Source organism: Artemia franciscana, chromosome 4 (assembly GCF_032884065.1).
Source record: "Artemia franciscana chromosome 4, ASM3288406v1, whole genome shotgun sequence".
Taxonomy (NCBI): Eukaryota; Metazoa; Arthropoda; class Branchiopoda; order Anostraca; family Artemiidae; genus Artemia; species Artemia franciscana.
This window is the reverse complement of record NC_088866.1, coordinates 45,130,653-45,148,655: the sequence shown is the minus strand read 5'-3', so window position 1 is coordinate 45,148,655 and position 18,003 is coordinate 45,130,653. Positions and strand designations below refer to the sequence as shown.

Here is an 18,003-nt window from a genome sequence, read left to right as displayed (position 1 = left end):
ACAGGTGATCGGATCTCAATGAAATTTGATATTTAGAAGGATATCGTGTCTCAGAGCTCTTATTTTAAATCCCGACCGTATCTGGTGACATTGGGAGGGGGAAACCTAAAACTTGGAAAACACTTAGAGTGGAGGGATCGGGATGAAACTTGGTGGGAAACATAAGCATAAGTCCTAGATACATGATTGACATAACCGGAACGGATCTGCTCTCTTTGGGTAGTTGGGGGGGGGGGGGTTAATTCTGAAAAATTAGAAAAAATGAGGTATTTTTAACTTACGAACAGGTGATCGAACCTAAATGAAATTTGATATTTAGAAGGATATTGTGTCTCAGAGCTCTTATATTAAATCCCAACTGGATCTGGTGACATTGGGGGGGAGTTGGGAGGGGGAAACCTAAAACTTGGAAAACACAGAGTAGAGGGATCGGGATGAAACTTGGTGGAAAAAATAAGCACAAGTCCTAGATACATGATTGACATAACCGGAACGGATCCGCTCTCTTTGGCGTAGTGAGGGGGGTTAATTCTGAATAATTCGAAAAAATGAGGTATTTTTAACTTTAGAACGGGTGATCGGATCTCATTGAAATTTGATATTTAGAAGGATATCGTGTCTCAAAGCTCTTATTTTAAATCCCGACCAGATCTGGTGACACTGAGGGGAGTTTGGGATGGGGAACCTAAAATCATGGAAAACGCTTAGATTGGAGGGATCGGGATGAAACTTGTTGAATCTAAATTTAGCCGTACAAGCTTATACTATTTTTAAATGTCCTATACAAGTAAGTGTATTCAAGAGTTCGTTCTTTCTTATAATTTTCGTAAAAAATTGATTCTTCTAATTGTGTATTCCTTGTATTATTATCTTGTCGAAAGGTTAACTTGCAAAAAATATTGTATTCACTTATTTCCTCAAACATGGTTATAACCTATACGATTATAACGTCCTTCATCAAGCTTGTACAGGAAAATGCAGTTTTTTGTCAAAATTGATTATATTTTAAACACTATTTCGTTTTTATTTACAAAAGGTTCTAGATGTAGCGATTTCCTTCAAAATTAGCCATTATAGAGCTTTCTATGATTTTCTAGTGCCCAGCTGCTTAGGAGAAGAAAAACAGAAAGAAAAAAGATCCCGTATATGTAGATTGTCGTGGTTGCATTCAGTTTTTTGATTTTTCAAGCCTATACAGTTTCATTGTTGTTCATGCCAAGGGACGGTAAAGTTTCTACTAAAAGGTATAGAAAAAGGCGGTTCTAATAGTGTACTTCTTATTTGATCAGATTTTTGTTTAGGAGTTATGGATTATTTTAGTTTTTGATATGAAGCTTGGTCGTCTCTTACTAGGTTGCTAGCTACCGCTTTAACATGGATCTTAAAGATAAACTTCGTTAATCATATAATTATTATATCCTATATGGTCGTTAGGAAGTGGTTAGGAGGGCTGGTTTTCATCAGATTGGCCTGAGTTCGATGCCCGGTAAGAGAAATTTTCACCTATGATGATTTTTCGAGGAAAATAATTAAAGTAAATTTATATTATGCTATCTTGTCTAAAGACAAGTGGGGTGCATCATCATATATATACAAGGATTCCTTATAATATTTCAGTTACTTTTGACTATACTTCCCTCTTTAATGTAACTATGGGGCGTGATCGTCTCCTACTGGGTTGCTAGCTACCGTTGCAATCGGGGTTTAGATGCATCCTTCTTAAAATAATGAAGATAATATGAATGAACCACAGGATTCAGTTTCTTTGGGCTTGAGTTCGTTCTTTACTATGAAACCTTTACGGAAAATATTTAATTCACTATGGGCTAGAGTCTGTTCTTTATCATAATCTATTTTAAAACTATTTTTGTTGGATTGCTCGACTCTGATACTTTTCTCAGTTATTCTTTCTTTTTTCATTCACTTGAGGTCACATTTTTTCAATGTTTAGAATTTCTTTGCTGAAATTGACCATTGTTTTTACTTGAACAGAGGGAACTTGTCATTTCATTGTTAAAATGTGATGGTCCATGGTAATTTACGCCACCGTGGAACTCAATGGCTGGAACACGGCACCCTCTGGCACGAACTATCTAGAATTTTCAGGCATTTTCCTACTAAAATAACTATTTACACTAGAATCGATCGTTTAAACTTAAAGGAAAATTTCCAATAGCGTTTCTTCTGATGTCTTGTGGCCATTGACGCCACCTTAGCACAATGTACCAGCCTAATGGCACCCTTTGGCGCACACTATCATTCCTAAATTACTTTCTATAATTTTCCCACAAAAATAAGTTTATAAACTAAAATTGACCATTGTTCTTATTTAAACAGCGGGGAGTTTCCATTTCATTCTTAGATTGTGATGTTCCTGGGCATTTCACGCCCCTTCTTATTTCCAGTGGTTTTGTAGAAAACTCCCTTTATTGTCAAAATGGATATAGGCTAGAATTTAAAACATTTTCTTGAATAAACCTTTTCCTTATTTCCACAACTGTTCAAATGTTTGCACTAAGGAGTTTAAAATATCGCAATTCCCCAAGATGAAAGCAAAGACGTAGATGATTTGGGAATCATCACAAAAGAGTGTGTCAAATCTAGCTCTATTAGGAATAGATTAAAACCTACACTTTCAGATGATGAGTTTGAGGAGGAGGTTAATGCCATCAGTTCTGATGAAGTTCTCACATGTATTAGGGCCTATTCTACAGAGCATGGGTTGCACTATTTGCTTCTGTTATTGCCAAAATGGAGAGTTTCATGGAGATCCCCATTCCCTCTAGATCTGTTGCTGCATCTCCCCCATTCAGCTCTGGAAATTCTAATACAGAAATAACCTGCCAAATTTGCTATTACAGGGTGTCGTAGGTTACAAATACGATTATTATTAAGTCACTTCATATAACGTTCAGTAATGTAACCACGACGTTTGTCATACGTGATCCGTGCATGGAGTTGCTACAAAAAGTGGTTGCAGGTATATTTTGACTTACTGGATTTTTTATATCGCTTCTTGTGAAGAAGGTCCGTGCTCATGCTCTAAGCCCTGTGGTGACCCAACTAAGGTTGATTCCAAATAAATGTATTTTAAAGAGAAATATGCTAGTTCTTATTCTGGTTTATCGGACTGAATTCTTTGACGTATTGGTATTTGGGGTAAAACAAACGGAGGAAAGATATCAGGCTAAATGTCGAGGAAGTATTGGGGCTATAGTTACTGTAAACACTTGATTGCTTCAACAGGCCGAAATCGACAAGAGCTTATCGATACATACAAGTCCAAAATCAGTGAGAGTTAGTTCTTTTTTTTTTGCTCTTGAAGAGGCCTGTATTTACTGAATGAAATTATAAAATACTTATAAAATGCAAGAACTCCGTAGATGACTTAAAAAGTGGCTCAGGTTAAAACTCATGGTGAAGTATATTAGGCAATTAACCTGCTTAAATGTGTAAGAAAAGAGATCCGCAGCACTGCCTTGCCTCTTTCCGTTCACTCGGACTTTATGCTTTAGTCTTCTCAGTTGGTCCGCCCTTTGCCGGGACTGGCCTTCATTTTTATGAGATTTAAGTATCTTAATTTCTAATTTGCTTGATTTATTAATTTACTAAGCTAATTACTTTTTTTTCAGTGAAACTAATATTATAGTCCTTTATGAGAATATTTTTACAATTGTAATTTTTGAAATTCCAGCATCTCCTCTATAGAAGTTAATGTGACGTCATGGAAAAATGGTATATGTATAAATGTTGGCTAGTTTTAAGATATTTTGAGATTACATATTAATTGTTTATTTGTATTTTATTTGTATTTCTAGAACCAATTAACATTTTTCAAGGACAGCTTCAGAATGGAGATATGAATCCAGCCATTCGTCTGTCCTATCATAGAGGTGTGCATTATAATAGCATAGTTGATCCATTTAAGGCCACTATTGGGGTTGGCCTGGGTCTGCCTGGTCATGTTCCTGGGGCTGCAGACAGAAGTCTTGTCCGGGATGCTATTTCCCAAAGTGAAGAAACTGAAATAGAAAGAGTGAGGCCTTTTCATTTTTCAGTTGAAATAATTTATAATACTATCAAATATTTTCAAAATTTTTAATAAAATAAATATTTTTCAGTTTAAATAATACAAATATAAGAATCAAATTGAACAGCTAATTTTGATATTTTATTAACTGACGCCACACACCAGCAAAATATTTTGTAGAAAAAAAGTAAGAACTTCCTCTTTTTTTTATTTCCAGTGAAACGAGCCCGCTTCTTTATGAAACGGCAGGGGCAAAACGGGAGATTTTGGATATCACACCATTCTTTCCTGATTTTTCCGATTTTTTATATATGATTTGTTTTCTTACTTTTTATTTCTATTCGGCTATATTAAAGATTTGGAACTTGACGGTGTTTCGGCATACTCTGACAAGTGAAAAACCATATCAACGTTTAAAAGTTTTTAATTTGGGTATGCGAGGGGGCTCTTAAGAATATTGGACCGTACGAGTATTCGAAATGATGCGAATTTGGTACTTGCAATTTATTTATTACTTTTGTTTTCTATTCGGTTAGAGTAGAGATTAAACCAGAACTTTAAGTTGCTAGTTCGAATATGGGACAGGGGAGAGGATCGTCAGTGAATTGGATAAAACGAGTTACCAAATTAAGACCAGTTTTCTAGAAAATCTCTTTTATTTTGGTTATCTGCTCGGCTGGAATTGACTGGAGATTTGAAAGAAATATGTTTTGCTAGTTTTGTATGTAAATCTTATTTTGATGCTTGGTACAATTCCATTAAAAACTGTTGCTTGAAAACTGTTTATTGACATATGTCTTTGTCGCTAAGTATGGTCATGTGGTAATACTGTTCCAAATACTTGGTTTTAGTTTTAAATTTGGTGTTAATAAATTTTTATTTATAGACTATGATGGAGGACAAAATCAAGGCCACCGATTGGGAAGCAACCAATGAAGCCATTGAAGAGCACATTGCTCGTGAAAGCTATATAGAATGGCTTCGAGAAAATGAACGAAATACCAAACACTCGGTAATTTATTTTCTTCAAATTTTGGTTTATTTATAGCCCTTTTTTAACTTTTATTCTGTTTTGTTTCTGTTTTCTGTAGTCCTAAGGTGTATTAAGTGATTGACTCAGCTAGATCTATAAGTTCTGGTGGTGCCAGTGTATACGACACAGAGCCACCAATGCTACTAGTGGCCTCTGCTAGAGTGTGGCATCGCAGGTTCAATGGTCACACAGGTTCTACGAGTCTTTTTCCCACTGATGTTATGACCAGCGTGTGTACAAGTATTCTACCTATGAGGCAGTAAAGGCTACAGTAATTGACTCAAGGTGCCTAGGCCTGTTTCACCATTGATAAATATATCCTTGGAAGGGGACGGGTTCTCCGTTGGATACTAAAATGACGATAATACCCAAAACTCTCATCCTAACCCCCCCCCCCCCCGCTTCCACCAGGGTTTGGGGAAAATTATCTAATACGGTCGTAGCAAAATACAACACTTTTATTACCAATGTCAAGTTTCAATTCAATACGGCTCCAATATCACTTGCTGAATTCTAAACGGGAACTAACTTAAAAACGTACATGCACAAAAGAGGTAAGCCTCTTTATATGGACAAGAGCTCGCCTCTTTCGTCATGGTGTCACGCGGTGGGTCAATAAATTTTATGGGAGTCAAAATTGAACTTGCATTACGCATAAATTGTTTTTCAATGGCAAGATTTAGCTAAATAAAAATAGGACTTCTGTACAAACCAGTTTTTTCCCTCTTGCGGAGTTATTTCATTGAAAACAGGATAGCCTCTGCGAATGTTTAACTTGCAAATAAAATTATATTCTACGTAAATTTATGTATAAAAGAAAGGGGATATTTATCTGATAAAAAAGGGGCGCGGGCCCCAACAAGATTCATGTTTGAGACTATGGAGCAAGATTTTATTTTATATTGTTATCATTTGACTAGCTTACTCATCGCATGTAACTGCGATCTTAAAAAAGGAAATTCCAGAAGAATAAATCCTCCCCCGTAACCCCCCCCCCCACCTGTGTATTAGTAAAGACCGTATTTTTGAATTTAAAAGTATTCGAAAAATTTACACCCTGTGGATAATTCCCCTCGGAAAATCTTCCCTCTGCGGTAAACTCCACTTTCGCGGAAAATTTTCGCCCATTGGAACTTTCGCCTGCGTATTGATAAAGGTCGTATTAAAATTCCCTACGCGGACAGGTATCCCCTAAACAATTCCCACATATTGAAAAATCCGCGGAGAATTTTACTTCCCCGCGGAGAACACCCCCGTAAATCACCTTCCTCCGTGAAACTTCCCCATGTAAAAATTAAATTCCAGAAAATTAACCCTTCCGAAAATTCTCCCCTGGAAAATCTTCCCCCTCGAGTAAAATACTGTTCATAATTTAAATTTCAAAATGCTTGAAAGATTAATTTAGAATTATTTGCCTACTTGTCAGGCGTTGTGGGATAATTAACCTCCAGTATTACATTAATATCCAAAAAATCTAACATTTGAACCGAAGGAACTATCAAGTATTTGTTTTCACCGTATCAAGTATCCCCATGAAATTTTGTTAAGAGAACTTTGGGGGTAGGAGGGGGGAAGTTATGCCTAAAATCTTTGCAAGAGTGTATTCAACAACTTAAGTTTATTGGCGATCGGATCAGCACTGCTAACGCGTTACATTTGTACCGTTTTTGGTTCAATTTTGAGGCGCTCGTAAAATCTAGTATATTTGGAAATATTTTGATACAATCTAAGTTCCCAGTACGTTTTGGTTTTATTTGCTCTTTCCTGACTCGGATATCTATTCAAATTGTAGTTTATCGCAAATTTTCATCGTAATACGGCAAATTTTTATCCTACTAATGGTGCAAATTACTTCCTTGTGGTACAATTTTAGTTGGAAAACTAGTACAGTTATTTCAAAGCGTTGGCAACTCTGGATCGGATAAACAGTGTAGTAATGCATACCGGACATGCACACAAGTATGCACTCGATTTTATTTATATAGATAATTCCTATTGATGTTACATGTTTTTGAGTCCATTTTTAAGATAATAGGTTTACCTTATTTACCAAGGCTTCCTTACCGAAAATAATTCTTAAGCGTTATTAAATCGACATGGTATATATCGAAGTAATTTACGATATCTGACACACACCCTCTTGCAGATATTTAAGTTTTTTGTTTGTTTTTTTTTAACTAGAAACAGGAGAAACCACTAAGATAGTTTGGTAAAGATAATTGCTAAAGCTTCGTAATAGTTTGGTATAGATATTTCACATATAGTAGAGCTTAGTGAATATGCTAAGATATTTGGTAAAGCAAACCAAGGTCCGTTTGACTGAATTTTCCTCGGTTAATGGAGATTTTAGCATAGAAAATGTCTAAGCTTCCTTTTATTTGTTTTCTAATTCGTAAATTCGTTGCGCCAGGTACTTTTAAATGTGGAATATGCCACTATTTATCTTGTTCCATCAGGAGGCTATAAATGTCTGTTGAATCTTCTTTTGAAGGAGTCAACAGAGAAACTTTTAGGGAAAACGCTCCCAGGAAGAACTTTCCAGATGGAAATACAACGTTGAATGAAGCTTTTCTTCAACTGCCCAGTTCTTGATTTGTCAGCCGTAAGATATTTGGACTACGCTGCGTGCCTTCGTGTCCGTCTTGTTTGTTGAACGATGGGACGACGACGAGTGATACAAGAAAGATGTACATAAGGAAGTCAATTCATGTACTTGGAGAAAACAGCCATCGATGTTACACCAAACGTTTTACTAAGAGACTAGAAAGAGGCATGGGTAACGTCTAAACATGCCCTATCAAGGCTCTTCGATACCTTAAAAATCATGCTGCGAGTTTCACCGTCGGTCAACCGTCTCAAAGGCAAGGGGTCCATCATCGAATTTTGCTATCACCACATGGAACTCCCGAAGCAGTTTTGGCAAAAATTGATAGAGGATCTAAAATATGTCAACAGTTTGATAGGGTAGAGAGAAAAGATATAGTCTTTTACGAATTGTTCAATGAAGTACGGCATACTCAACGTAACTACAGCATAGATAATACATCCCCTGTATCGGCAAGGTCTTCATTTAAAGCGGGTAGCACATCAGGGAACGTCCAAAAATGTCAAATTGTTCAATGATGCTGTTTTTCAGATGATTTTTAGTATTTTCCAAGCATGTATGCTATAGCATTTTAAGAGACTGCCTTTTCCTGAACTTTAAAAGAAAATTCTGTTCTGTTCAATCAAGAACTAGAATTCACACTATCTAATGATTTTAGTTTTGTTAAATCCTGAATATTTTTATCTCCGGCACAAAACAAGAGAATTTAAAGGGTTTTCTAAGATATCCGGGAAAGTATGTGCAGGGATCTAATTTTCCATCGTTTATTTGGATCTTTTATGCTAGCTCACAAGTTCTGCCAGGTTTGCCCTATCAAATCTAAATAGTTTTGCTGCACAATATAAAAAGTTTGTAATGGACGAGATAGGGCGATTCTTTAAAGTATCGAATCCCTAAAATGAGTTGTTTTCATGATTCAATTTCATGGATAGGAATTTGCTACATTCTACATTCGTCTTTATGTTTGGTTTTTCAAGCTTGTCTTCTTTCTTATTTTTAGACGTTGTATAATTGAGCAAAACCTTTGTCTCCTACTCTTCCCTTTTGTAATGGAATTCATATCTATTCTGTGATTATTTTTCTGCACAAAGTTACTGATTTGTTGAATTATCTTTATCCAGCGTGGTGCCAATTTGAAATCACCAGATATTCGATCACCTCGCCATAGAGGAGAATCATCAACGAAATTAAGTCCTGTTCATAATTTTGGGACGAAAAACTCCCCTAAATTAACCCTTGGGGAAAAAAGGTCTTCATGCCAATCTCCACAGCCAGGACATAGCCGTAAGTTGTATTTCATTAATGTAACTTATTAACTTTAATACTAAGCTATATAAAAACATTTAAAAAAAGATTCGTGAGAGGCCAAAAAATTTAAACAGTTTTTTTTTATAACTAAAAAAACACTAAAGAGACTTTAGTCTCTACATACTAAAGAGACTCCAATCAATCTTAGTAAAAAAAAAAAAAAAAAGATTAGAGAAAAGCTATAAAATCTTGACAGACTAAAAAAAAAAAAAAAAAAAAAAAAAAAAAAAAAAAAAAAAAAACGAGTCACCCCGTTGAGCTGATTTAGTCATCTGTTTCGTCGTTATAGCATAGGAGTTTGACGAAATTTGAATATGATGTAAGTTGCGAAATGTATATTTATTTTGATCGTATTTTGTATTTTAGGGCCAGCTATATGTACGATTTGACAAAAATAGGTCACATAAAGTCTTTTGAACTACCGAAACCGTATCGCCATTCGCAAAGTCCCGCTTTATTGTTTTCAATTTTCATAAATAGTAACCACAATTTAAAGTAACCTATCTATTGTGGTATTTTTTTTACTAATATATAAGTCAAACAGTTCGGGGTAACGAACTATAAGTAAGAAGCGATGCAGCTCAATAGTGACCAAAACTCTAAATAACGAATTTCGATATAAATAGATATATCAAAAGAATTGGCTTATTATAGTGATTCCAAATATATAAGATTTATTAAGTTCAGTTTTACCCATCGAAGTCTACGGGCCTCCTAACAGTCATTTAATCTTAATGATAATCACACAATCAGATTTAGCGTATCAGAGAACCCTGCTGTTGAAGTTTCAAGCTCCCTTCTGTAAAAATCTGGAATTTTGCGATTTTTTGCCAAAAGGAAGATCAGGATGCGAATTTTTTGTGGGGTGGGGGTCCCATTGAATCAGGAGTGCTAGAATACCGGGAGAGGGTTTGGTTAATTAGAACAATAAGAAGCTATTTTTTTAAGTACCATAAACTTTAGCGTGAAGAGCAAGGTATTGAGGAGGGGTATCCCTCCTCATATATGTAATAACTTCTGTTTGTTTTAAGTTTTAATATCGCTCGTTACTTTTAGTTGAAAAAAAATTGTAGTTTTTTTATTTAATTACATGTTCAATCACATACTCTTGATACAGTTTAAAAAATCTCAGGAATTAAAATTCTGCACAAAGTAAGGTACAAATGAATGCAAGTACAGGACAGTCGAATTAACAGTGGCAGACTTACCTTTTGGAGACAACCGAAACCATTTGAAGACATTTGAAACTAAAGTTCATCGTCAAATAATGTCTTCTGTCTTTAGTGGTCAGTAGCTATAATTTATTTATTTATTGAATACCCATCAATTACATAACATGATAAGACGGAGAAGGGGAAAAACAAAAAGAAGAAAAAAGCAAACAAACAAAACAAAAACACACGCAGAAGGAGCCAATTACTGCACTTAGACTTGTCAGAGCAACGACAACTAACTATAAAAATAAAAAATGAATTCGATTCAAATTTAAATATTACTGCACTAAATATGGTCATGACACAGACATGCAAAAATACCATTGAATTAAAACAGGATACCAATCATTTTGTGAAGAATTAAGTTTTTGGCTATGCTTGGCAATTAACGTAGAGTGCAAGATCAGGGTCAGTGACTTTAAATTTTTAGTCAATAGAGAATTCCGATGAAAAGGTGATAACCGAAGCAAAGACTTGGCGAACCAAAAATGGACTGGACTTTCAGACGATCAGTTCTAGTAAACAGCTTCCAGAGTCAAGGAGCTTCTCATCTTGAACAGTTTTACATCTTGTATTTAAGTGTATACAATATGTGAGGGAAGGCTACAACATTGAATAGACTAGCTAATAGTAGGCGGTTGGATCGAGATTTTTCTGCAACAATCGATGCATAAGAAGCCGATATACGTCGTACTAGATGGTATAGGAGCAGGGATCGGGCGCGGTATAGCGACGAACTAATGGGAAGACCTAGATAAACGAGGTGGTCAACGATTCTAACAGTGGCATTGCCAAGCGCTAAAGAGGACGGTGGCTCACCTTTCCAATTAAAAAGTACTGTTTCTCACTTATCAGTATTGAAACGAAAGACAAGTTATAGATACAGTATTGTATATCAGTATTGAAATGAAAGACAAGTTATAGATACTCCTGTTGAAGTATGACAAATACCTCATTCATTCTTTAGAGGGTGTGGCTGATATTTGAAACGTCATCTGCATAACAAACTAGAGACATATTCAATGAAGATAGTACCAGAGAGGTTGGGCACCTGTCCTTAGCATCCAGTTTACAATTATTTAAAAGATTAGGAGAAGAAACTGCTCCTTGACATGCACCTTTCAAGACAGGTATGAGTTTCTTGTGTGGAACATGGGTCATATTTTTATCCGGATATAGTTTCAGGCGAACACATAATCGAGAGTACTTATCTCGAAAGCAGTGAATCACCGAGGAATTTAGTCCACGTTTGGTCGCTTTGAGGAGTATAACTGGGTAGATGAGCGGGTCAAAGGGCGTGACTGGCCAGAATTAGACATTCGTCTGAGGATTTGGTATCAATTAGTGCATTGGCTACAACTTTGAGGGCATCAGCACAATCTATTCCCCGCTAGAGCCCGAACTAGTGAGGTGGAGTTTAGTATGTCTATTCAAGATCAGATCGCAAAAGAATCTCGAAGACTTTGCAAAAGGAAGTTGCATTTTGTAATATATCGAAATGATTAACATTCTGGGTTTTCTTTTTTTTTGGAGTTGGAATAAAATCTCAAGTGCAAAAAGAAGAGTGTACAAATCGCGGTGCAAAAATCATCTGCATTAAAAGTGCCAAGTGTTGGACTAATGCTTCTCCTCCAAGCTTCAAATGCAAAGCACTGATGTGGTCAGCGCCATTGGATGATTTAGGTTTTAAACTCCCAATGGCATCCACAATTAATGCTATGCTGACAATGAATTCTCTGTTGGACTGGTAGTTAGGAAATTATCTAACTCAGTTTCTTAAAAAAGTTCAAGGCTCTGATCAGGAGCAACAAATTTGGATTCATAGTAGGTGTACCATTCCTCATCAGGAATGTCAGTTGCAGAGACAGATGAAGGAGACCTGTATTTGCAAGAGAAAGAAGATTTCTATCAGTTTTAGCACGTTCCGAATTGGCATTTAGTAGGTTTCTGATATGAAGAGTCAATGCCATAGAAAAATTCCTCTTTGGCTAAATATATAAAAAAAAGTTTTTTAACAGAAAGTATGGAGCGGTATTAAAATTTAAAACGAACAGAAATTATTCCGTATATAAAAGGGACTGTCCCATTCTCAACGCCTCGCTCTTTATGCTTAAGTTTGACTCTTTGTCACAACTCTACTTTTAAAACAATAAAAAACTTTACCGTAAAGAGCGGGGCGTTAAGGAGGGATAGTCCCTGTCCCTCCTTAATAATTTCTTTATTAATAGTTTCTTTTCGTTTTAAGTTTTGATGTCGCTCCTTACTTTCAGCAAAAAAAACTTATTTTTTTATTTAATTTCTGAATGTTTTTGAATTAAAGAAGGTTTTGATGTAGGCTCACCGTACATGTATAATTAAACGAAATTTGCCTATTGATTTTACTTTTTTTGGCTAAATGGCTTTCTTAAAATTTTGATCGGACGATTTTGAGAAAAAAGGGTGGGGGAGGGGATCTAGTTCCCCTCCAATTTTTTTGGCTACTTCAAGAGGGCACTAAAACTTTTAATTTTATTTATGAACATTTTATTGGTAATAAATATGCGTAACTTGCGTAATGAACTTCTACATTCGTATAATTTATTAAACATACAAGAGGGTTCGCCCCCTCGTTAACACCTCGCTCTTTATGCTTAAGTTTGAATTTTGTTCCAATTCTTTAAGAATGACCTCTGAAGCACAAAGGCTGTTTAATTAGAATAAACAGTTTGTTTGAAATTACAAAATATACTTTAGCGTAAAGAGAGGGGTATTGAGGAGGGGACAAACCCCCTCATATACAAATTAATTTCTGTTCGTTTTAAGTATTAATGTTGCTCCGTAATTTCAGTTGAAAAACTTGTTTTTTATTTCTGATTGTGTTTTAAATAATACTGGAAAATCCAGTGCCCCCTTCATGAAAACTTTTTCCTCCATGAAATTCCGCCATGATCCTCCCACATAATCCCCTCCCCGGACCCCTCCCCCACCACCAGAAAAAATCTCCCTGAAAACGTCTGTATACTTCCCAATAACCAATACTATATGCAAACAATGGGCAAAGTTCATAAATTCCAGCCCTCCCCCGGGGACTGCGGGGGCTTAAGTCGTCCTGAAAGACATAGTTATTAGATTTTTCGACTGTGTTGAAAAAAATGGCTGTCTCAAAATTTTGATTCGGTGACTTTGGGAATAATTAGCTTGGGAGGGGGCCTAGTTGCCCTCCAATTTTTTTGATCACTCAGAAAAGGGGGACTAGAACTTTTATTTTTCGTTAGAGTAAGCCATCTCGTGACACTCTAGGACCACTGGTTCGATACAATCTCCCCTGGAAAAAAAAAAAAAACAAATAAACACGCATCCGTGATCTTCCTTCTGGCAAAAAAAATACAAATTCCACAACAATCCCCTTTTTTGCAGGTAGGAGCTTGAAACCGTCACAGTAGGGTTTTCTGATACGTTGAGTCTGATAGTGTGATTTTCATTAAGATTTTATGACTTTTAGGGGGCAGTTTCCCACTATTTTTGAAAATATGGCAAATTTTCTCAGGCTCGTAACTTTTGGTTACGAACTGTTACCACGTTACCACGAACTGTTTGATGAACAAAATTCACAGCCCCAGTCGAAGGATGGATGCAATCCTTCGAGAGATTGACCCAAAATTTTCTTCGAGGCAAGATGCAACGAGACCAGGATTCAAAGACCAGCCTGGAATGATACTCTCATGTGTTTTCCGAAGTGCGACAGCTTCATTTTTGGCAAAACGAATAGCATGGCTGATTTTGACCCCATACATGTCTAGGCAAAGTTTCACGTTATATTTTGACAGTTTAGTTGATTTTTGAAAAGGTGAAAAGGATCCCGAAGTTTGCTCACAATAAAACCCATACAAGAAGAAAACAAATCAGAATTGATTCCAGTCCAATTACGACGGGTTTTTAGCCTAATAGTGATCACATAATTATTCTGTTCTTTGAAACCGTGGAGTTGGACTGAGGATGTAATAGGGAGATCGTCAGAAATAACCTTCACCGCTTCAGTAGAGAGATTGTGGGATACAGTAGCATGATCTAGATAAAGGTTGACCAGAATTATGTATATATGTAAAATTGCCATCTTTCGCAATAACGCTAAAATAATTGCCAAACATACTCGTTATCGATATACGAGCTGATTGACGAATCCCTATTTCTGATAGGTCGCAATTAAAATCATCAGCAATTATGAAGGGCGAACCAGCTCGTTTTACTTTATCCAAGCATGAATCAAAGCTTTTGAACAGAAAGTGCAAACAATTGATCAGATTGATCATTCTTTTGGCATATACACATTAACGAAGATAGACACTCAACCCTAATTGCAAGAAAACCATCACCCGTCTCAAATAAACTAGAACGAACATCTGAAAGTACAAAGGATGCTAGACCTCCCGGCGGTCTACCTTTCCTACTTATCATTTAAGCGGGAACAGAGAATGATGAAGCACCGTTTAAGTAAATTCACACTAAGCTTAGTAATAAAATGCTCTTGAATAGATATAACAGAATATCTAGAAATAAGGTCATTTACCACTGATAGTCTATGCGAAAAGGCTCCATTAATATTCCTAGACAAAATGTTTAGCATTATGACCTTACTTTTGATGGTTTATGATTTTTCGGGTAGCTTAAACTATAGTACGTATCACCCTCCACTTTACAAGTAACATAAGTTGGAGTTTTCTTCGACAGGCGATCGGAGTTGGACTTCTGGTCTGTTGCTCCGCAAAGCGAACATAAGGCTGGCTTTGTACAGCTCGCAGCGATATGGCCAGTAACATGGAAGTTATAGCAGCGGCAAGGGAGAAAAATATAAGTGCTGCACAGGAAGGCACTCGTATCCAACTTTGATTGAATCCTTTAAAAATCTGTCGAACTTATTTCGGGATTGGAAGTAAGCTTTAAAATGTTGGTATTCTTCCACAATGTGCAATTTTCGCGAAATTTGGAAAAAAATCTTTAGTTTGGAGTCGTTCAGATCGTCAGGAACCTTCTGAACAGCTGCAACAAAGACTTTTTTAACTGATTCCTCAAGTGAGAATTCACAATGCTTCGCTTTTTCAACAATTTGTCTGGCATTATAAAGTTTTTATTTATCTTTGCTTTGGTGGAACTCGCTTATTTCTCCGTTAGCACTGGGACACTAACTATCTACAAAGGTTTTTCTCTCGGATGGATTTTTCAAATCCTTGGGAGGGTTCTTGGGAATGGGGAACTAACCCATAAGAGATTCTTGAGGCAGATTTTGACTGATTCAACTGTTCATGTCGTTCATCTTGAGGATAGAAATAGGAGTAGAAACATCATTTAGGAGTAAAAATCGAATTTCCAATAGAGCTGTCCAGGTTTTGCGACAGTTCATTCGCTTTGGATATAACCATAGCGTGCACTGCCTCCCCCAGGTGTTGCCAGGTGGCTTGAAACACTCAATTTACCATTTAGTAGATTTTTAGCTTGCAAAACGTCTTTTAGATTATAGTAAGCAACTGCTGTTTGACTATTAGCCCCATTTTCACACCATCAGTCACCGATCTCCTCAGAAAATTTTAAACTGGATTTAAAACCAGCTTCTCGGTCATATTGCAGAGAATATTGTAAAAAAAAAAATGGACAAATTAATATTTCCTGAGGCAATCAGAAATATCATACTGGGTTCCTAATATATTTTTGTACGCTATAATGCTACAGGCTGTAAAAAGCAAAAATAAGTAATATATAATATAAATAAAACTGACCAATTACAAATAAATATTTTAATTTCGTAATAATTTAGAAAAAAGTTGTGTCACTCATGTTTGTAAACAACTTAATTTCCGTGAAATAAATCTGAATATAACACAAAATTCAAGTCAAGTAGCTTTACTGGAGAATTAGGTTAAACACAGAAATGGGTCTTTAAAACGTTCAGTTGTAAATTAAGCGGGTATTTGACGCAAAAATGAATTTAGCTTCATAAATATACTGGATTTTTTTTTATTATTATTAAAGTAAGGATTTGTTTGGGACTTGCTGCCCTATCAAGCACAGTAAAAAAAAAATAGTAAAGGAAAGTAAAATGGGAAGTTCGAGCTATTGCAATCTTTGCCAAAAATAATTAAAAGAAACTACACCACGAAACTAAATATTTCTATTAAAACTTGAAGACACGGTTTTAGATTTTGAATTTTGGCAAATAATTTTGCTGGATTGCAAGAAAGGTGTTTACTGAATAATTTAATGAGTGTGGCGAAACAAGGGTGGATCTAGAGCAAAATGTTGGGTGGGACCAATGTGCCAAGGGTGAAGACAAGGGCCTCAAGAGTTTATTTATCTCGGTCCACCTTTATTGGTGGCTAGAACTAAAAAGAAAATTAGGGCTGCTTATACTGTTTTAGTGCTGTCACATACAAATATGATAGAAAAAGCTCCTCGGGAAAATGAATAACGCTGTTGTTATTCCCCATGTTTTGTGCTTAGCTCTGTTCACAGTTTTTCTGAATGAAAGTGATAAGCATAATTATATAGTGATAAGTTTAATAAGTGATTATAATGATAAGTGATAAGTAGATTAGAGAGCTATTTTCTCTTTTTTTTTTGTTATGCGAAGTTTCTTCTGAGTTTTCCGATATTGTCCCGTAACACCACACTGAGACAATATTATGGAGTTCTCGACCCGATCGTCCAGCTGTATAATTTGTATTTAAACTTGTCGTCAAAAGAGGTTTGCCACCCTTGTAGTGGTTACTTTTTTTGAAAAGTCTAGTTTATTCGTGTTTTTATTTTGTATATATTTGTTCCTATTTTTGAATGTGTCTTTCTTTTTCTTTTTTTTGATACTCCTTCGCCATGCCTTTGTGTTATTGATGGGTTATAAAATACATTCATTTATTCTAAATCTTGGAGGAGGGCAATTTGATAAGGGTGCAAATAATTGACCAAATTTACAGAATCATTTTTAAAAAAGAGTGAAAAACCAAGGAACGAGGGCGCCAGAAAAAATCTTTGGGCGTCCAAGGGTCCCCCGCACCTCCCCTGGATCCGCCAGTGGAAAGAAACACAAGTGCAAGAGACACTGGTTAAACTATTCAAGCACAATCTTTCAGGTCATATACCTGCTGCAGACATGCCAGCTGTTTCTCGACACTACATTATCGGTTTTCTGGTTACTGAAACGGGTCAGTGAAGTGGGCCTGTAAGCTCAGCCGAAGCTGACCCAGCTCTAAATGGTTGTCTAGAAATCTGGAGGAGAAGGTAAAGAGGAAGGGTGTGCGAAAGCAGAAAATGGCTGGCCCCCAACCCCCGTTGTATTTTTATGGCTGAAGGGCCATGAAATATTGATCAGTACCACCGGTAGGGACTGTAAAGTCCAATGCGATATTCTTTTTATTCGTTACCCAACTGCCACACGAATAGCTGGTTATTGCATATTTTTTTCCAGTAAACGTTTTTTTTTTCCTTTTCTTTTTCTCTTCTTCTTTATATTATTGAGTACTAATCAATCTTCTTTTTCTCTTGCTATTGTACAAGGCCTCCGAGACTTTCCCCTGAGGTGAAGCAAGCTATAACAGTTTTTTTTGTGGTAATAAAATACTGTTTTTATTTAAGAAGAAAATCCAAATTTCAAAATCTCATGCACTTGCATTTCGAATGGAATATACTTTTAGGATTTGAGTATACTCTTAATTCAACTATCTTCACTTAAATGAAAACCATGTTGTATCCCATGATTTGACTCTACATTGTCTTTCACATATATTTCTATTTAGCATTTGTTATAGTTAAATTGCCCTTTATTTCGTTTAGGCGACCAGCTCCCATC

The 18,003-nt window shown here is 36.1% G+C and overlaps 1 protein-coding gene across 1 annotated transcript in view; it reads left to right on the top strand.

Annotated features, from left to right (window-relative positions):
- The window catches only part of LOC136026484 (OTU domain-containing protein 5-B-like), a gene marked incomplete in the record, with an annotated part of 71,219 nt that overhangs the window by 47,903 nt on the left and 5,313 nt on the right, over positions 1–18,003 (top strand). The window contains 3 exon segments of the mRNA XM_065703101.1: positions 3,819–4,036; positions 4,917–5,042; positions 8,790–8,952. Coding sequence (XP_065559173.1) covers positions 3,819–4,036; positions 4,917–5,042; positions 8,790–8,952 — 507 coding nt within the window.